Source organism: Erpetoichthys calabaricus, chromosome 7 (genome assembly GCF_900747795.2).
Source record: "Erpetoichthys calabaricus chromosome 7, fErpCal1.3, whole genome shotgun sequence".
Classification (NCBI taxonomy): domain Eukaryota; kingdom Metazoa; phylum Chordata; class Cladistia; order Polypteriformes; family Polypteridae; genus Erpetoichthys; species Erpetoichthys calabaricus.
The window spans coordinates 184,682,032-184,704,259 of record NC_041400.2 but is presented as its reverse complement, the minus strand read 5'-3'; the positions used below and the strand labels follow the sequence as shown (position 1 = coordinate 184,704,259).

The 22,228-nt window shown below is 40.7% G+C and overlaps 1 protein-coding gene across 5 annotated transcripts in view; it reads left to right on the top strand.

The window, feature by feature from the left end:
• The first annotated feature begins 2,043 nt into the window (after positions 1-2,043).
• Positions 2,044-22,228, top strand: part of LOC114654191 (sodium/potassium/calcium exchanger 2-like) — a 335,970-nt gene continuing 315,785 nt past the window's right edge. For 2 of the 5 annotated variants that reach the window (XM_051929909.1, XM_051929907.1), the window contains exons 1-2: positions 2,045-2,490; positions 5,839-6,911. In XM_051929909.1, coding sequence (XP_051785869.1) covers positions 5,973-6,911 — 939 coding nt within the window. In that variant the 5' untranslated portion in view covers positions 2,045-2,490; positions 5,839-5,972. Of the gene's footprint in view, positions 2,491-5,838; positions 6,912-22,228 lie in introns of all 5 variants that reach the window. The other 3 variants (XM_051929911.1, XM_051929910.1, XM_051929908.1) reach the window with 2 other exon arrangements.

The following is a 22,228-nucleotide window of genomic DNA, read 5'->3' as shown; positions in this document are numbered from 1 at the left end:
TCCTTAAAAACAGGGCTAGTAAAATGAAGGGAAAAGGAGTTAATTAACAGTGAAAAGGGAAAGGGTTAGCATAGTGTTAACCAAACTCGGTCCTGGGGACCCACTGTGGCTGCAGGTTTTTGTTCCAACCAGATTCACAATCGGTGATGATAATCGGTAACAACTGATCTCATTTAATTAGCTGGTCTCACTCTTTCACTCTTCTCTTATTCTGCATTCAGAAAAACAATATTTTTGTTTAGAAAATAGAAATATTTCTATTTGTTTTCCTAAAGCTATAATGTTTCAGTCTCTTTTGTTGTTTTCCTATTATTTTCTCCTTTTCCTGTTTAGTTTGCTCTCTTCATTTAACCCTAATAGTGACAATTAACAACCAGCACAGCAGACAACGGGATGATGAAAGCTGCAACGACTTCATTGTCAGACCCGTTAATCTTTATATATAATAGGCTACTGTGGCTGTCCATTTGTCTCTCCAGGATTTTAAATCACGTGTAGCTCACAAACCGTTTGACCTTTGACCTGTAATTTGATACACATACACTATGTGACGTCTACTGTCCTCTTTCGGGGTGATGATTGACCCCCAAGGTTATCCATCCATCCATCCATTTTCCAACCCGCTGAATCCGAACACAGGGTCACGGGGGTCTGCTGGAGCCAATCCCAGCCAACACAGGGCACAAGGCAGGGAACCAATCCTGGGCAGGGTGCCAACCCACCGCAGGACACACACAAACACACCCACACACCAAGCACACACTAGGGCCAATTTAGAATCGCCAATACACCTAACCTGCATGTCTTTGGACTGTGGGAGGAAACCGGAGCGCCCGGAGGAAACCCACGCAGACACGGGGAGAACATGCAAACTCCACGCAGGGAGGACCCGGGAAGCGAACCCGGGTCCCCAGGTCTCCCAACTGCGAGGCAGCAGCGCTACCCACTGTGCCACCGTGCCGCCCCCCCAAGGTTATTCCTCTTTTTATTTTTATTTTATTTTATTGTTGCGGGCAGCAGGGCGGCCGTGCGGCGCATGCGTACGGGGGCCGTTCTTATTCCTACCGCCTTCGCCATCACTTCCCCTACCTCTTCATATCTTAAATAATTCTTGAGACAGATTGAAGATTTAAGTGCCAGCTTAAGAGAACACAAACACTGACTTAATCAGTTTTAACACGAAAAGATGCTGACGGAAGAAAAGAAGAAGTGGTCCGCTAGAGTGGAGAAAAGAGGAGCCGCTCAGGAAGCAGCAAGCGAATCAACCTAAACATACAGAGAAAGAGGATGAAGACTAGGATTGCTCAAGTCAAGTGTATTCGCTGTTACTGGTTAGTAATCAATTAAATAATCAGAACACCTGGAAAAGCAGAATGGAAATTAGGTTGAAAATACTGTTAACGGCTTTAAAAAAAAATAGGCTACATATTCTCCATATAACTGCTTGTTACATTTTAATAAAAATCTACCAAACGTAGTTTGTAATTTCTACATTGGCCCCAAAACACAGAAATTTGGAAATAATGACTCACTTAATTAGACTAAGAGTTCAATGAAAAACGGAAGTTGGGTGAAACAAAAACTTGCAGCCACAGAGACTCCCCAGGGTCGAGTCTGGGAACCACTGGGTTAGAATGAAAACCAGCGAACACTGCGGCCCACCAGGAGCGGAGTTGGACACCCCTGCGTGTATGGAGTCCACCATAATAATCGTAAATATTACAAGGACTGTGGATTTGCGTAGCCCTCGTTCACAGTTACTCCCTAACGGTCGTCATGCTGTCAGGTGAAAGGTGCGACTCTCTTCCCCGTGAAACATAATGATGGAGGATCGTTCGTCTGGATTCTTCCGATGTTTCATATGCAATTTGATATAAAAAAAAGCGGTCTTTTTTGTTGTTGTTCAGCTTCACGATTTGCAGCAGTTATACCGACATGTTACGATTTGAAATTATATTGTATAAAAACTTCAAATGAACCACCGTGGTAACCACAGCAACCTTCCTCCTCTGCATCCGAAGCGAAGCTCGCGGTACCCGATCGGGCGCATCGCGGCATAGCGCAGTGAAGCACCGACGTGCGGATCATCCAGTTCACGCAGGATGAGGGAAAAAAAGAAAGAGAGAGAGAGAGACTGGCCGACGGGATCTTCACGTGGTAGAGCCGGGACAGGCGCTTGGATGGTTAAACTAGATTAGAGATTTATTTTAGTCTGGGAGGATTTCGTGCTCCAGGAAGGGCGGGATGAAGCTCTGACTGCTGCTGCTGCGCTGCTGTGCCGTGCTGTGCCGCTGCTGGGGCTGCCGCCGCTGGTGCTGCGTGCGTGTGCACTGAAGGCAGTCTGCAGCCAGCCTCTGCGAGCTCCTCCTTTGTGGCTGGAGTGGAGAGGGACACCAGAAGCCGTCAATGAGAGCAGGAGGGCACAAGGGAGGATTGCATTCTCCATTGCAACCTGTCACTGCTGCCGCGTATGCCAGTGGCTCCCGCAAGGTAAGTGAGCGACACCGATTGTCAAATTCGCGGCACCGAGGACGGGGTCCGCGCTCAATGACACTTCTGCTATGCCTGTCTTCTGATTGAAATGCATTGGCGACCGCCTGAATGAAAGTTATTTACATCCGGAGGGGCGTCTGAAGTCGGTAGGCATCCTCAAGTGGCTAAGTATTAAATCAGCATCTTGGGGACCGGGTTGCGAGGACTGTTTTTTGTTTTATTACCTTCATTTTTTTAAGAGCATTCGCCTAAGAATTAAACACATTCGCCCGCTGATACAAGATAATCTTCTTACCGTCTTTATCAGATAAGAGATAGAAAGTTTCAGATACACTGTGTGTGTGTGTGTAACCATGTACTGTTAATTAATGGCCTCATTCTTTACGGGGTACGGGGGTGATCAGAATAAGGGGTCACTATTTCAAAAAAAATATATGGGTAGCTAATGGACACTTACAATGTATAGCGGCTTCCCCAAATCTTCATAAACTTCGTACAAAATTCGCGGTCCGCCTTTCTCAGTGCTCGACTTCTCAGGGCTTCATCAAGGTTGACGTGTCCTCCACAATCGGACACAAAATCCGAGAGAGAAAAGGCGTAAACTTTAGGGAGAAGAAACATGCCCGCTAAGCGAGGAAACGTCTTGTACAGAGCTGCCTGATTAGTTGGTTTCTATTATTTGCCGAAGGATTAAAGGGTTAAACCAGGTGGACGGCATTACTTGTAACTGATCTGCTTTTGCATGTGCACGGATTGTGTAAGGGGCACGCGGCTATTTTTGTACCCCGAACAGAATTAGGAGGGGCGAGCTAGCAATGTTAAAAGCCTCGGGTGGACTGATAAAACTCGACAATCTGGGAATTTAGTCGCCAAATCTTTAATTTAGTCACCAGATCCTATGTGCACTGACGACAATAGCAAAACGTACTGTATAGTCATCATTTTAGAAAGGACGTACAAATTTCACTGTGTATAACATCATAAATGTATAGGCGTTACTGGTGCTGGAAGAAAAGTTTATTATTAGCAATCGTCACATGACAGCGATATAATATTGCATGATCAAGCATGCTTAAAGTTAGATAGATAGATTTACATTAACGCATTAAACACCTACTGAACACGTGTTCAAGTAGCATATATTCAAAACCAGATTTTTCAAGTGGGGAGTCACTCAACTGCAATTCTTATTATTTTATAGTGCCTTTCATATCTGTCTAAATGGTGTAAATGGCAGTGTGGCTTTTTGCCTTGTATTTGCCTTATCCTTGCATTAATGTGCTTCTGAAAATGGATGAATTTGAACATTCTAGATAAAATAGAAAGCTAAGGAAGGTGTTATATAGAAATTCACTATTAAAAGACAGGAATTCTGGCACAATATACAATAGAGAAATATACAAAAATGATGTAAAATAGATATGCAAGGCATGATATAAGATAGTCAAACAGAAAAGTGACTGTGGAACACAGTGAAAAGTCAAGCAAAATGACACCTTTAATTGGCTAACTTAAAAAGATTACAATATGCAAGCTTTCGAGGCAACTCAGGCCCCTTCTTATGGAAGACAGATATGCAAGACTATATATAGTATCTATATATATGCAGTATATTTATATAGATAGATAGATAAAAAAAGTGACTGTATAAGGCAGATAAATTCAACGTACCATATGCAGCAGATATGAAGGTGCTATATGCAAATGTCAGGCACTATATAGAATTGATAGATATTTAAGATAATACACACAATATATACATTGCATATAAATAGATGATAGATAGATAGGTAGGTAAGTAGGTAGGTAGATATGAAAGGCACTATATAATAGATAGACATTATAGAAGACATATATTCAAGTACTATTTAGAGTAGATGTATATAAAGGTGTTATTTACAATACAAAGATGCAAGGTACTATATAGAATCAATAGAAACATTGCTATATAAAACGGATATTCAAGATACTATATATAATGGATAGTTATGCAAGGCACCATATTCAATAGATATACATGCACGACACTGTATATGATAGATGACAGAGATAGATATTTAAGGTATTATGTACAACAGATAAATATGCAAGACACTATATACAATAAATAGAAATGCAAGGCACTATATATAAATACATTGATAGATAGAAATGTCACTATAAATGACAGGTATATATACAAGGCACTATATACAGTACATAAATATACATAGTGCTATATACAATAAAAAATGTATGGCACTATATAGGATAGATAGATAGATATGAAAGGCACTAAATAATTGTAGATAGTGTGAAAGGCAGTATATAATGACAGATAGTGTTAAAGGCACTATATAATAGATGGATAATGTGAAAGGCACTATAAGATAGATAGATAGATAGATAGATAGATAGATAGATAGATAGATAGATAGATAGATAGATAGATAGATAGATATGAAAGGCACTATATAATTGTAGATAGTGTGAAAGGTACTATAAGATAGATAGATAGATAGATATGAAAGGCACTATATAATTGTAGATAGTGTGAAAGGTACTATAAGATAGATAGATAGATAGATATGAAAGGCACTATGTAATGATAGATAGATAGATAGATAGACATGAAAGGCAATATGTAATGATAGATAAATAGATAGATAGATATGAAAGGCACTATATAATGATAGATAGTGTGAAAGGCACTATAAGATAGATAGATAGATAGCGGAAGGCACTATAAGACTTTTCTCTCTTACTAATTTTTCATGATTTATAAGCCGTTCTAGAATTTCTCCCATCTGCGGCACACTTTCCTCCTCTTCTTAGACTCGAGTGCTCGTCGTTAATGCTGGTCACGCAGAGTAAACAGCGGCGTTGTTTTGGGAATACGTGTCATGATGGTTTTTAAACTAGAACTGAAGATCTCCCTATTAGAATGTGACTTTTATGGGTTTGATTAACGCTGTACTGCAGGTACCTCAGTAATTAAATGGCGTTCACAGAAGACTGATCTTTTATCGCACTAAACATTTTTTAAGAAGAAGAAGCTACAGCGGTATGGAATTTATTGAAAATAAAAGTAAAAAAGAAAGACAGCCAACAATGCAGAAGAGCTCAGTTATACACAGTTTGATTGAATTTATTGTTGCTTATATGTTTCAATTATAAAGGTCACTATTATAGAACATGTAATGCTGACTCTAATTTGTTACATACATATTCTGCTCATGTGCCATTTAGAACTGAGACGTTCGTGCACACACATTGCAGTGTGCCGTCTCAGTTTTCAGACGTTGTTTCATTGAGTTTATTCCCTTCACTGTACTGAATAACTGTCTTGTGTGCTTCTTTTAAAAGGTTATTATGAGGAAAAGTACCCTTTTGGCAAAATCTGGAACAAGAACACCCAGGATCAGCAACCCATAATGCACTGCCCTTGAACTTAAACAGCAAAGTCCGCCAGCCAACTGCTGAAGATCCCACTCACAGCAATGCATTTAAATCTGCTCAAGTCTGACAAAGTCTGGGTGAAAAACTCCTTCCAGAATATGCATTCGTTAAGGTGCAGGAGATACCGGCATGTCAGAAGAAAACTGCACCCGCTGCGTGTTCTGGGGCTTCTCTTGAGCCTGGCAGCAATAAGCGCATTTTCCTGTTTCTTTAGTGCCTTTACTTGGACCACAAATTACAACACTGAACTTTTTAGCAGTCCCATCATCCCACAGTCAATTCCCGTACAACATAGGACTCTGCTGGGTACTGAAGAGGAAAGGGAGGGGAATATTTCCAAGGACTTACCCGTTGCGATGAAAAGGAAAGCGGAAGACAACAGAAGTGAAGCAGTCAGTCAAGGCGAGTACCCAGAAGATCTCTTCAGCCTGGAGGAGAGGAAAAGGGGTGCCGTAATTCTGCATATGATCGGGATGGTGTACATGTTCATAGCCTTAGCCATAGTATGTGATGAATTTTTTGTACCATCACTGACTGTCATCATTGAGAAATTTGCCATCTCTGATGATGTAGCTGGAGCAACCTTCATGGCGGCTGGAGGCTCTGCTCCGGAGCTCTTCACTTCGATCATTGGGGTGTTCATCTCCCACAGTAACGTTGGCATTGGGACAATCGTTGGATCTGCAGTGTTCAACATCCTCTTTGTAATCGGAATGTGTGCTTTGTTTTCCAAAGAGATTCTCAACCTCACCTGGTGGCCACTTTTCAGAGATGTGTCTTTTTATATCATTGACTTGATCATGTTAATCATCTTCTTTTTGGATAACGTCATCAACTGGTATGAAAGCACACTTCTGTTGATGTCTTACACTGCTTATGTGATCTTCATGAAGTACAATGAGCGGGTTGAGGGATTCATAAAATCGAAGATAAATAGGAATAAAGTCGTTGAAGTTTCATCAGCCGAATCCCAAGCAAAGGTAGGATTGGAATGATTTACTCATATTTAATAACTATCAATGAAGTCTAGAATTCTACAATGTGTTTTGTAAATAAATGATTTGGGGTTCATTCTTTTGACGCATCCTTCTTCAAAGGCCAAAAAGTCAATGTTCGCACCTACACTGGTTACTTCTTGAGGGTATTGATGTCACCTTTTGATTGTTTCATCTAGGTGGTGGCTAACCATAACTTTCCTTCATCCATATTTGGCACAATGTAGGGAAACAAGAGGCACGGGAAATTCTTGTAAAGCCATATCATTACTGGACTGAAGGCCTACTTACTTATTTCCTACAATATCTGTAACCTCTTTTGGACATACTGGGTATCCCTAGAGTCAAGGTTCCAGTTCGAGATGGTGTGGGAATGAAAGCCAAACTCAACACCGTTAGAACTGTGAATCTTCTGTTTGCCAGGGGAAGGCATTGCATGATTCCTTAGAATCTACCATTGTGTCTTAAATGATCTCCCCTAGACTTTCTCGTATGCTTAGATATAGGGATGGATATTTGAGGAGTAACCCGCAAGACAATGATTATATTTTGATATCATGTACATTAAAGAACCATCAACAACAAATCAAATCAAATTAATAATTATTATAAAAGTAAAGTTGAATAAATCGGACTCTGCAGCTGCATGAATAAAAGGTAAAGTACCACTTCTGATTAACAGAAATAGTCCAAAAGTTGATAGAAATCTACATTTTGCACCCAATACTAGTATGCAAAATTTGGTTGACCTAAGTGAAAGCGTACTAAAGTTATCGTGTTTACTTACACACACACACAGACAGACACACAGACATAAATCCAAAAATGGTATTTCCAGAAACCAGGAGGTCTAAAACATCGAGATTCATCAAAATTTCGAAATGGAATTTTTGGAGGATTCCAATACTTTCCCTATACTTCGTATACGAGAAAGTCAGAGAGGTCTAAAACATCAAGATTCATCAAAATCTCGACATGAAATCTTTGGACGATTACAATACTTTCCCGATCTATATATATAATTCACTAAGCCGCCTCCAGAGCAAGCAAGACACCCATGGAAGCACGCAGGATGGAGCCACGCTCACCAACTCTAAGACCATTGGATACGATGACAACTCGCAGAGCCACGCCCACCAACTCGGACGCGACGACACAGAAAAAACTGCATCATTTATGTTCATCTGTGCTAGAGTCCACATGCACCTCTGAGCCACTTTGACCGTTCATAGAGGCATGTTTCTCGCGGATATGAATCGCTGTATGCAGCGTGTAAAACAGTTTGCGAGGGGTATCCCATGGGATCCTTAAAACAATCCTTTAAAACTGAGGTTAAAACACAATGAAGGAAGCAGTCTTTAAAAACCAATAAGCCCTGTGCCTCTGTTTCATTAGTGTCTCACCTGCTTCACCTGCTTCGAGACGCTTTCTCAGCAGCTGACCTTCTCTGTGCCTGACTCCACTACTGTCAGTCGCCTGATTAAAAATGGCCTTTTCAAGGGGAGCTATGGACCCGCTATACCACAGGAACACATTGCCTTCGAGCCTGCTCTCGCTCACTCTAACGTACCGGCTTTCTCTCTCTCCTCACTCGCTCGCACACTGGACAGGGGAGAAACACCCGGAGCACGACTCCACCCGGAAACCGTTTCAGCCACACTTCCACGCCCCTCACTATGCTGTGAGTTCGGTGATTATTTATTTAAAAATAGCCTTTTGAAGAGGAGCTGTAGACCCGCTACACTACAGGAACACCTGTGACATTGCCTTCACATTGTTTTCCTTTTATTTCTGATCCCGTCGAGCAGGTCAGACATATTTAAAAATGGCCTTTTGAAGGGGAGCTATGGACCCGCTATACCACAGGAACACCTGTGACATTGCCTTCGAGCCTGCTCTCGCTCACTCTAACGTACCGGCTTTCTCTCTCTCCTCACTCGCTCGCACACTGCACAGGGGAGAAACGCCCGCAGCACGACTCCATCCGGAAACCTTTTCAGCCAAACTTCCACGCCCCTCGCTACGCTGTGAGCGCGATGATTATTTATTTAAAAATGGCCTTTTGAAGGGGAGCTGTGGACCCGCTATACCACAGGATCACCTGTGACATTGCCTTCACATTGTTTTCCTTTTATTTATGATCCCGTCGAGCAGATCAGACACCCAGGCAAACAACACTGAATAATCAATAGCTGCAACTACTTTGCCCGCCCCAACTCCTCACCTGAGTCAGTTTCGTCTGTGTTCAGCAGTGTTTCCCAAACTCGGTCCTGGTGAACCCCTATGGCTGCAGGGTTTTGTTCCAACCGGATTCCTAATCATTAATGCCGGTGAAACTCATCCGGGATAAGTCGGTTTTTCAAACGCAGCCGTGTAGCACATTAGTCTAGCAGGATGTAATAATCCGAGATGAATGCGCGCCCCCGCGCTGAGTGAAAAGCCAAAGTATATTGAGTCTAGAAAACATGATCAGCAAGTCTTTGATAGGCTGCAACAAAATGATGAAAGAACGGGCACATTTTTTTCACACAAGCTGTGTGTGTGGGTGGGTGGGTGTTAGTTAGTTAGTTAATTAGTTTCTTGAAGGATTTCAAGATTTAATATGCACAAGCGGTAACACTGCAAAAGCAGCCCAAACCAGAAAAGACGGCTGGCAAAAAGTGGCAGACAAATTAAACGCGTGTGCATTGTACTTACTGAAATCAGCGTTATGGATTTTGCAAATGTTCATTTTTTTCCCTCCTTTTAGACAACTGTGTCTTTCCGGAAGTGTTCAGCCATCAATAAATAATTATGTGGCGTATGCCTGCAGGAACACGCGAGCGAGCGACACACACACACATACAGGCGTGCGCAAGAGAGAGAGCGCTGGACACATAAGAATAATAATACTTTGTTACATTGATATAGCGGTGTTCTCAGTATTCAAAGCGCTATCCACACAGGGAGGAACTGGGAAGCGAACCCACAATCTTCCACAGTCTCCTTACTGCAAAGCAGCAGCACTACTACAGTGCCACAAGGCAGTTAAAGAATTCACCAGGCTCGATTTTGTTTTCACTTCTGTTTACAGCGATCGGGTCATAGATAGCATTGTTGCAATGTTACTTTTCTTGGTGGCTTATTACATTACGGATGTTTCACATGTTCATTTTTTCCCCTGTGCTTAAAAGACATTAAAAAAATGTTTCTCAACTGTGACTCCGGAACTTCTCAGTACGCAAGCTATATTAAGCGTCAACAATGAAGACTCGCTACACCTTAATCTACAAGTACTGACACTACTGACGAAGTAACTTTCACCAGCGTGGTCTTCTTCGTCACAGATGATCCCGCTTTCAGTCACAGACAATTATATGTTGATCTCTCCAAAGGTCTATCTTTTCATTCACTCACAGTCGGATCCTCAAACCCACGCCATTTGGACAACTGTGTCGTTCAGGAAGTGTTCACCATCAATACATAATTATGCGGCGTATGCTATGCCACGGGTTGGCTAGTACTTCATAAACGAGAAAGTAAAAAGAAACCTTATAGTGAGTCCCTTTTAGTCACATTCAAAATCCTCTTCCTGAAACACAACAGATTCGTCCCAGCACTTCTTCCATTCCTAGAACCATTTCCTATACCCAACTTTTGTTACCATCTCTAGTAGCTTCATGTGTTTTTTTCCTGGATTTCTTCCATGGTAGCAAACCTTCTTCCTTTCAGTCTCAGAACAAACAGAAGTCACAGGGAGCAAGTACTGGTGAATACGGGGGATGTGAAGCAACAACCAGATCATTTTTAGTCAAAAACGCTTTGACCGACCTCATGGTGTGTGCAAGAGTGCTGTTGCGGTACAAAATGCAGTTTTTTGTGTGCCACTACCATGGACATTTTTTTCCTGATTATTTCCCATAGACGTCTCAGCAGTTCCATGTAATGTCACTGGTTGACAGTCTCTTCATGGGGAACACACTCTTTATGAACAAGATCGTCAATGTCGAAAAATACAATTAGCATTGTTTTGTTTTGAAAATCTGCCATGGTGGCATGGAGAAAAAATATCATCAAAGTTATCTGCGTGATTGTAGTATAAACTTCAGATTTACGAACTTGATGAACGCAGCACTATTCCACTTGGTGGACCGATTAACCATACTTAGAACATAAGAACATAAGAAATTTGACAAAAAGGAGGAGACTATTCAGTCCACTAAGCCCATTTTTTTAGCTAAGAGCTAAGCTGTCCCAATATCTCATCCAGATTCTTCTGTCGAGGTTTTCGCTTCAACTCCATGTCTCAGTATTTTGTTCCACATTCCCACAACTCTTTGTTTAAAGAAGTGCTTCCTGGCTTCAGTTTTAAATGCACTTCCCCCTAATTTCCAGTTATGTCCTCGAGTACAGGATTCCCCCTTAACTTGTAGGCACACAATGCTTAGCGACATAGTCAATAGTGTGGAAGAAACAAAGAAGACAGATAAAGGTTTGTTGCGAAGGTTTTTTGGGGGGGGGCGGGGACTACACTGTATATTGTCGCCAACAATCAAAGTAAACTTAGAAAAACGAGTAATCATAAGAGACTGACCCAAAATAGTGACCAATCTCAAAATTTTGCCGTCTGTATGGAAAAAATTAAGCAAGACTTGCATAGATGGTCAACCCTTCATCTCACTCTAGCCGGAAGAATTAACGTTGTTAAGATGAATATCCTTCCTAAACTTCTTTTTTTATTTCAAAACATTCCAATATATATCAATAAATCGTTTTTTAAGCAATTAGATTCAACAATTACCTCATTCATTTGGAACTCAAAACACCCACGTATCCGAAGAGCGACCCTACAAAGACCTCAGGCAGAAGGTGGCATGGCTCTACCTAATTTTTAGTTTTATTACTGGGCAGCAAACATACAAGCCATAAAAACCTGGACACAAAAAAATGAACATACACAGGCTTGGCTCGCAATAGAAGTAAAATCCTGTAGTACTTCTTTATACTCCCTGCTCTGCGCTCCAATAAATGCAAGTTATTGCAAATATACTAATAACCCAATTGTGCTTTACTCACTTAGAATATGGAACCAAATTAGGAAGCATTTTAAGATGGAAAATTTTTTATCCGTGGCACCTCTGCAAGAGAATCACCTCTTTCAACCCTTGCAAACATATCCAGTTTTTAATATCTGGAAAAGTTTTGGGATTAAAATGCTCAGAGATCTTTATATAGACAACAAATGTGCATCTTTTGAACAATTACGTTCCAAATTCAACCTCCCAGCTACACATTTCTTTCACTATCTTCAAATTAGAAACTTTGTTAAACAGAAACTGCCTGATTTTCCTCACCTCATACCCTCCACCATGCTGGAAAAAATACTGCTCAATTTCGAGGAATTAAACACCATTTCTGCATTATATAAAATCTTATTAGAGTCCCTACCTTTCAAAGATCCAAGACGACACTGGGAAGAAGATCTCTTAATCAATATATCAGAAAAGGAGTGGAAGGTAGCAAAGCAGAGAATTCACTCGAGCTCCATATGCGCAAAGCATAGAATTATTCAACTAAAAGTTATATATCTCGAACTCTGCAACCAAGCTCCTGCCTTAAAACATAAAATAAAACCTTTTTGATGCATTCCAGTTTTGTTTTGAAATCCGAAATCCGGAAACTTGGATGGCAGTAGATCCACATGTACCGCACATCCCGCGACCACTTGATGGAAGTTTTAATGACTGCACAGGCTGGCGGCAGCTTTAAGAATAAAGGAACTGGGAGACAACACATAATAGTAACAACGAGCCAAGGTTGAAACTGGGAGCACGTGACTTAAATAAACGATGGCCAGGATGTGAATCATCAACAACAATAACAACATTTATTTATATAGCACATTTTCATACAAAAAGTAGCTCAAAGTGCTTTACATAATGAAGAAAAGAAAAAGAAAAGACAAAATAAGAAATTAAAATAAGATAACATTAGTTAACATAGAAAAGGAGTAAGGTCCGATGGCCAGGGTGGACAGAAAAAACAAAAAAATACTCCAGGCGGCTGGAGAAAAAAATAAAATCTGCAGGTGTTCCAGGCCACGAGACCACCCAGTCCCCTCTGGGCATTCTACCTAACATAAATTAAATAGTCCTCTTTGTAGTTAGGGTTCTCACGGAGTCACTTGATGCTGATGGTCATACGGACTTCTGGCTTTTAATCCATCCATCATTGTTGGAACATCACGGTGCTTTGAGTAGATGGTGGTGGAGCAAGCCACCGCCAAAAGGACACCGGAAAAGGAAACAGAAGAGAGAGTAGGGGTTAGTACAGATTTTAGAGCCACCATGAATAGTTATTATAATGAATTAGATATACAGAGTATCAGGATTTAAATTACAGTGAAGTTATGAGAAGGCCATGTTAAAGTAATGTGTTTTCAGCAGTTTTTTGAAGTGCTCCACTGTATTAGCCTGGTGAATTCCTATTGGCAGGCTATTCCAGATTTTAGGTGCATAACAGTAGAAGGCCGCCTCACCACTTCTTTTAAGTTTTGCTCTTAGAATTCTAAGGAGACACTCATTTGAGGATCTGAGGTTACAATTTGGAATATAAGGTGTCAGACATTCCGATATATAAGATGGAGCGAGATTATTTAAGGCTTTATCAAACATAAGCAGAATTTTAAAGTCGATCATGAATGACACAGGTAACCAGTGTAGCGACATCAAAACTGGAGAAATGTGCTCGGATTTTCTTTTCCTGGTTAGGATTCTAGCAGCTGCATTCTGCACTAGTTGGAAATGATTGATGTCTTTTTTGGGTAGTCCTGAGAGGAGTGCGTTACAGTAATCTAGTCGACTGATAACAAATGTGTGAACTAATTTCTCAGCATCTTTCAATGATATAAGAGGTCTAACTTTTGCTATGTTTCTTAAGTGAAAAAATTCTGTGCTAGTGATCCTGATTAATTTGCGATTTAAAATTTAGATTACAGTCAACAGTTACCCCTAAGCTTTTTACCTCCGTTTTGACTTTTAATCCTAATGTATCCAGTTTGTTTCTAATAGCCTCATTGTATCCATCATTGCCAATCACTAAGATTTCAGTTTTCTCTTTATTTAACTTGAGAAAGTTACTATCCATCCATTCTAAGATACAAGTTAGACATTGTGTTAGTGAATCAAGAGAATCGGGGTCATCAGGAGCTATTGATCGTATCCTAAATAGACATAGACACTCACTAGACATAGTGAGAGAGTCAAAAACCTGAATATTTCACGTAGCCTAAGCCAAAGTATAAGATGTCAGTCAAAGTCGAAGAACATAAAACATTTTGTAGCCAGAGAGATCTTTAACAAGAATGACGCTAGCATTTTAAATTTTGAATTAGACACAAACTTAGATAGGAAAGGAATGTATGATGATGAGCTTTATACTGTCGTGATAATTCTATCATGTGTCCTACACTCTGGAACATCTTGCCCAGAAATCTACATTATAAACTTGAAACAATGACAGCAGTATTTCAAAATTAACGTCCTCAAAAACTTTACAGGCAGCCATCCAATGCAAAACTGGGAGAAGAAAGTTGAGCGCCGGTTTATAAGGAGTGACGACAGGAAGGTTTGGGTCCAGGAGGACAGAAACTGGAAATGACGTTTGTGGTGGTCAGGTTGTCAACAACCAACAATAGCTGCCTCCCTCTTGAAGTTGTGAAGTCCCAATTGCGTTGAAACAATGAGTCCATAAATCCTGAATTTCAGATCGTGTCAAAGCGTATACTTCCATTTGTGTGAAATCTACAAAATGGTTGTTATTCCACAACTGCAATAGCGTGTTTGGAGGGAAGAGGGTTTGGATTAAGAGGAAAGGTGATGTTTAGTTCTTGTATCAAAAATCCCGAAATTATGCTACCATACTATTTCAAATTTGGGGTTATCAGTACTTTCTAGTCCTGGTACACTAAGCAAACCTTATAAAGGGGGTTCTAAAGGCAGAAGTAGTAAAAGATGTAGTAGTCAACAACCAGATTACAAAGCTTTGCAATGGACATAGTAAAGTGACCCAAATTCTTTGAGATTCTTTGTCCTTCCATGTTGATTCTGTCTTAATCTGATGATATGCTATTGTCGGGTCTTGTTGTTCCTGGAATAACATCAGAGTTTCTGTTTCAGGAGGGTCAATTTGCCCTATAACCTTTAAGCTCATCTTTTGACATCATGCTTCTGGAAATTCATGAAACAGCTCAATGTGAGAATGAAAAATGGATGGGATTAGTTTTACACCAGGAGGTAAAGTAATCATTACCAGAGAACCTCCGTAGTTTTACTCCTGTCTGAATCTCATGTCAGTAACTTTACCGATGACATGTTAAGTCTCAGTAAAGATTACGGAGCATTTTACCTTCTATAAAATGTCGATAAAAATAACCACAAGTTAAACTAGTCTTGTGCGAATCGACATGTCAGTAAACTTCAGGCACTTCCTTTGAAAACGGTATATCCCCCTTGGATTTTAGAGGATTTCGCGGAAGAAACAGAGTTGAAAACTCTGTGTGACCCACATCGAATCACTTCAAACCAATTCATATCACATCCAGCAAGTGGACGAGTTTGTGGAAAAACATGAGCGATTTGAGCAGGGCTAAAATTTTCAGAGGGTCTCTGGTAAAAATGACTTTGTCCCACCTCCTGAAGGGAAACTAATTGAGTCCGAATAGGGTTATATTTCAAATTTCCAAGGTAACCAAATTTCTTTTTTAATCTGTTACCAAAACATTTTTGAATTTGTCTGCTTTCAAAAATAAAATCCTTTCTTCATTGTGCCACATGGTTGACTACAAACCTGTTTTTGTTAAAGGTGAGTGGTTGTCTTCGAGCAGCAACTCTGAGGTCACCGACTGAGAGAACTCCAGCAGGTTATCGGTATTGTCCTGAGGTCTATGTGCGAAAGTGACTTTTGTTGTTTGATCAAAAGTTAACCAAAAGCTTCCAAAAGTCCAAAGTCTGTTGCTATTTAGCAAATTAGCTTGTCTATTCTTCTACCACTAGTGGAAGGCCTCCATGAAACAACCATCATTGGTCCTTAGTGATACTCTACCTTAACCAGAATGAGAAAGCGTTCATAAACACCTTCCACTTAAGAAAGACTTCCAAAGGCAATTGAAACACTCGACTTCATTACATTTAACAGGCTGAAAAAGATTAGACTACCAAAGGATGACCTTAGGTGGACCACAAGGTCAGGGAACCTTCACCTTCTGCCAGCTATTAATTGCAGTGGTAACTGTCATCTTCTAACTACTGATCACCTTGTCTGACCCTGCTGTAGAACGTGTACTAAAGAAGAGGATGGCCTCAGATGAAATTCAATTTGTGGCACATTGATGCAAAGCAGCATGACTGGCAGCACTACCTAACCTCATATTCATCGACAGGAGGCACAGACAGCAAAGAGCTTGAAATAATTTTCCGCACTGCCTCTAACGAACACTCGCATGATACGGTTGTAAACTGAGAGCGGCTCTGTGATCCTTGACATCTGCAGTTTAGCAGCCTTGCCACGCCGTCTGTCTAGTTTCAAGGCTACAGAGAAGCATTGGGCTGACAGGGTGGTAAGAGGATGAAACACAGTATAATCTGTCCTGCTGTGGTGAAAGGACACTGAAAATAACTGGTAAACCTTAATCGCCGAAACTCGTGAAGTGAGGCTCACGTAACATGGATTAGGAAGAGACAGGAGCAGAGCTAGAAAAAGGCTATTGAGAAATGTATACTGAGCATGTTAGAACGAGGTGAAACAATATAAATATGTAGTCGGAGAATAAACACAAGACGCTATCTATATGGGCTGTGCGATGAAAGAGGACACAATCGCACAATATGTTAATTGCATGCACTAAGCTTTACTGGAAAATGTCCAAATTAGAAGGCTAATCCGTCCAGGGACTTCAACACCTGACAGAGTATGACTCAGTTTTACACAGCGTGCTGTTCCCTGCGATCAGCTTCAGCATCATAGCAGATTAAAGCATGCTGGGGGAATGAAATGAGTAAAGGAAAGAAAAAAAAAGGAAAATCTTGAAAGGATGGGGGCTTATTGTAACCTGATCCTTGGCAGGTGGCAGATATGCAACATGCAGGCCCAGGAAGGCTGTCCATATGGCCAGGATTTTAACTCTTTACTTTTAAACACTTCGCTCACAAAGTAGTCTCCATCCACTTCACACAAGGGGCAAATGGAAATGTTTAGCTGCTCTGGCCCACCCATCTTCATAGGAAGAGAACTGGGGTCTCCATCCATTAGACCATCCATTCAGTTTTTCCAACATAGGAGCCCAGGAACCCGACAGTATCCTGGACAGAAAAGGCAAACAGAAAGATTTAGCTCTGGACCAGCTCTCCTTGTAAGAATAGAGCTCTTTTGGGGTCTCCATCCATTAGACCATCAATTCAGCTTTTCCAGCATAGGACCCCAGAAACCTGTCAGTACCCTGGACACAATGGGAAAACAAAATGAGTGTCAGCTTTGGACCAGCCCTGTTTGTAAAAAGAGAACTGGGGTCTCAATCCATCAGACTACCTGTACATATTTTCCAGTATAGAACCCCAGAAACCCAACAATATCGAGGACACAAAGGGGCAAACAGAAAGATTTAGCTCAGGGCAAACCCTCATTGTAAGAATAGAGCTCTTTTGGGGTCTCCATCCATTAGACCATCAATTCAGCTTTTCCAGCATAGGACTCCAGAAACCTGTCAGTACCCTGGACACAATGGAAAAACAGAACGAGTTAGCTTTGGAGCAGTCCTGTTTGTAAAAAGAGAACTGGGGTCTCAATCCATTAGACTTCCTGTCTATATTTTCCAAATTAGGACCCCAGAAACCCAACAATATCCAGGGCACAAGGGGCAAACAGAAAGATTTAGCTCCGACCCAGCCATTTATAGACCATCCATTCAGCTTTTCCAACACAGGAGTCCAGAAGACCAACAATGTCCTTGACACAATAGGAAAACAGAATATGTTAGCTCTGGACCAGCCCCCTACATAAGAAGAAAACTAGGGTCTCCATTTATTGGGCCATCTATTCTGCTTTTCCAATATAGGACCTCAGAAACCTAACAATATCTGTGACAATAGGGGCAAGCAGAAAGATTTAGCCCTGGCCCAGCATTTTTCATAGGTACAGAACTGGGGTCTCCATCCATTAGACCAGCCATTCAGATATTCGAATATAGGACCTCATAAATCTTACAGTACCCTGGACACAATGGATAAATGAAATGAATTAGCTCTGGACCAGCCCTCTTTGCAGAACACCTTTATGAACAACTTTGGGGTCAAGTTAGAATCAAAGAAGAAAAGGAGAGTCTTATAAGGAAATAAACTTGAATCCTGGTAGAACATTCAGACTCTACTTAAAAGTACCCAAGCTGACAAAATCGAGCAGGGTCCAATAATGTTCAGTATGAACACCTAACTTGAAATATATGACACACCTATTATAGATCAGTAAGCAGAAAGGGTCCATCCTTCTATCATTTCATCTTTCTGTCAGTCAATCCCTCCATAACATTTTCAAGCAGTAAGAAATAAACATTCAAAAAGACATTGCATTGATTACTAATCTTGGACAAAAGTGTAAGCAAAAATGTACAATTGTTATTATTATTATTATTATATTAATACTAATAATATTTAATAATACTATTATATTAATAATTTATTATTATTATTAATAATAATAATAATAATAATAATGATCTCTCTATTATATAAAAAAACACTTTCACGTCCCGTGAGACAAGACTTTGTGCAAAGAGATTTAACCATGCCTGGGGCAGGAAAATAAAAGACAAAGAGTAGAAGACAAAGTAGAACGTCATAAAGAGGTTCAAAAACGTTGGTGCAATACACATGCAGAGCAGGTTAGAGAGAGATAATGAAAGTACGAAAATTCGAAAGTCTCTAAAAAATTATAGTAAAGATAACATTAGTGCAAATAAACGTAAATTAATACTCTGTGAAATAACGTAACGGCGAAAAGAGATTGAATATATTGTTTGGATTTAAACTTTAAGTCGGAGACATGTAGATCGTCTAATTTGTGTTGCCATCAGGGAAAAGTAGTGTTTCTTTCTAATGAAGAGACATACTGTATCTGCGAGAATTATTTGTTGTTTTGGTGAAAGTGAAATCCACATACGCAAGCGGCAGAGACATGAAGTGGCTGGCGCGTAGTGCAGGATGAGCGGTTGGTGAGCAAAGCAAGCAGGGGTGTAGCCCCCTAGTAATAATAATAAAAACAATAATAATAACAACAGATTAATAATTAATAAATAATGTATTCACAAATGCAAGCATCGGGGGTGTCTCATGGGTATAGATTTGGGGGAAAAAATCTGAGGAAGGAACTGAATGTGACACCATCATGAATCCAGTTTCAGTTTCTCTAGAATGAACCTGGAAGATCTCTGAACTCATGGTGTGGTCAAGCCAGGGTTCTTCCCCTGGCTCCTGTTTAAAGTACTTCTTTTAGTCTTCTTTGTTCACTTTTCATTATTGTTTATTGTTCTGTATTATTTTATATAGTATTGTTTTGTTTATTTATTATTTTTCTAATTATGTAGTATATGTTCATTTATACTTCATCCATCCATCCATCCATTATCTGCCACTTATCTGAGTCCGCATTGTGGGGGCAGCAGTCTAACCAAAGATGCCCAGATGTTCCTTTTTCCCACCTCCATTGCTTTTGTTTAGTTCTTTCAGTCACAACCCAAGGTCTGCGGCCATAGGTGACGGAACAGTAGAAACGTAGATCAACCGGTAAACTGATACCTCCACCTTTTATTCTTTTTAGTTATTATGTAGTATCTACTGTATATGTGATTCCCAGTACCATTTGCCTTGTCTCTTGGGGCATTTTCTTCCACTCTCAGCATTTATGCTTTTGGAAGTGCTGGCTGTTTATATGACAATGTAGACAGTGGGGGGGGTTTGGGTTTGAGGCCCAGTTGGGGCTCAGATTACAGTTGTGGACACAATTGTTGGTTTGAAACTTGCAGCCTCTGAGGATGATTATATGATAAAAGGACAGTGGGGGACTATCAGTGGATATGCAGGAAGTCCTCCAGTACACTAGGTGGCAGCAGCGAGGTACACTGCTACCCATGATAAAGGACGGGAGGCTTTTTAATGGAGAACTGGGGTCTGGGATTGTAGGAATTTCAAGGGGGGGGGGCTACAGGAATATCGCCACAGGAGTTCTCTAAGCCATTCCTGATGCCGGAAGCATGTGAAAGCAAGTCCAGAGTGTTAAGGCGAGTAGCCTGAGGAGTAGTGCATTAAGAAACAGGGGACAATCAGTTATTCAGTTAGGTGTAAGCAGCAGCTCTGTGTCTGTATTTGTTTCCTATGTATCCTTTTATTTATCCACCTTTCTTTTATTATTACTTTCAGTAATTGCATTTCCTGCTTTCTTCTGTTTATAGAAATGCTAGCAGCAGCATACAATGTCGCCTGGGTTTAAAATTTAATTTGTGTTAGGACTCAAAATCCGGCAAGTACCCCCAGGGTTAAAATTTTAGTAGTCTGTGGTCTCTTCTTGACAAAATGGGACATGTATGCAAAGTTTTGTTGAGATTGGGCCGAGGGTGTGGAATTGTAGAAGAACATACACACACGCACACTCACATGCACACACACTCACACCCACACTCACACACGCACACATTGAGCTTTAGATCTAAGACACCAGCTACAGTTAGGTCCATAAATATTTGGAAAGAGACAACTTTTTTCTACTTTTGGTTCTGTACGTTACCACAATGAATTTTAAATGAAACAAGTCAGATGCAGTTGAAGTGCAGACTTTCAGCTTTAATTCAGTGGGGTGAACAAAACGATTGCATAAAAATGTGAGGCAAAGAAAGCATTTTTTGAACACAATCCCTTCATTTCAGGGGCTCAAAAGTAATTGGACAATTGACTCAAAGGCTACTTCATGGGCAGGTGTGGGCAAGTCCGTCGTTATGTCATTATCAGTTAAGCAGATAAAAGGCCTGGAGTTGATTTGAGGTGTGGTGCTTGCATGTGGAAGATTTTGCTGTGAACAGACAACATGCGGTCAAAGGAGCTCTCCATGCAGGTGAAAGAAGCCATCCTTAAGCTGCGAAAACAGAAAAAACCCATCCGAGAAATTGCTACAATATTACAAATGGCAAAATCTACAGTTTGGTACATCCTGAGAAAGAAAGCAAGCACTGGTGAACTCAGCAACACAAAAACGTCCATGGAAGACAACAGTGGTGGATGATCGCAGAATCATTTCCATGGTGAAGAGAAACCCCTTCACAACAGCCAACCAAGTGAACAACACTCTCCAGGGGGTAGGCATATCGATATCCAAGTCTACCATAAAGAGAAGACTGCATGAAAGTAAATACAGAGGGTGCACTGCAAGGTGCAAGCCACTCATAAGCCTCAAGAATAGAAAGGCGAGATTGGACTTTGCTAAAGAACATCTAAAAAAGCCAGCACAGTTCTGGAAAAACATTCTTTGGACAGATGAAACCAAGATCAACCTCTACCAGAATGATGGCAAGAAAAAAGTATGGAGAAGACGTGGAACAGCTCATTAACCAAAGCATAGCACATCATCTGTAAAACACAGTGGAGGCAGTGTGATGGCTTGGGCGTGCATGGCTGCCAGTGGCACTGGGACACTAGTGTTTATTGATGATGTGACACAGGACAGAAGCAGCCGAATGAATTCTGAGGTGTTCAGAGACATACTGTCTGCTCAAATCCAGCTAAATACAGCAGTCAAATTGATTGGGCAGCTTTTCATGATACAGATGGACAATGACCCAAAACATACAGCCAAAGCAACCTAGGAGTTTATTAAAGCAAAGAAGTGGAAAATTCTTGAATGGCCAAGTCAGTCACCTGATCTTAACCCAATTGAGCAGGCATTTCACTTGTTGAAGACTAAACTTCAGACACAAAGGCCCACAAACAAACAGCAACTGAAAGCCGCTGCAGTAAAGGCCTGGCAGAGCATTAAAAAGGAGGAAACCCAACATCTGGTGATGTCCAGGAGTTCAAGACTTCGGGCTGTCATTGCCAGCAAAGGGTTTTCAACCAAGTATTAGAAATGAACATTTGATTTCCAGTTATTTCATTTGTCCAATTACTTTTGAGCCCCTGAAATGAAGGGATTGTGTTCAAAAAATGCTTTAGTTGCATCACATTTTTATGCAATTGTTTTGTTCACCCCACTGAATTAAAGCTGAAAGTCTGCACTTCAACTGCATC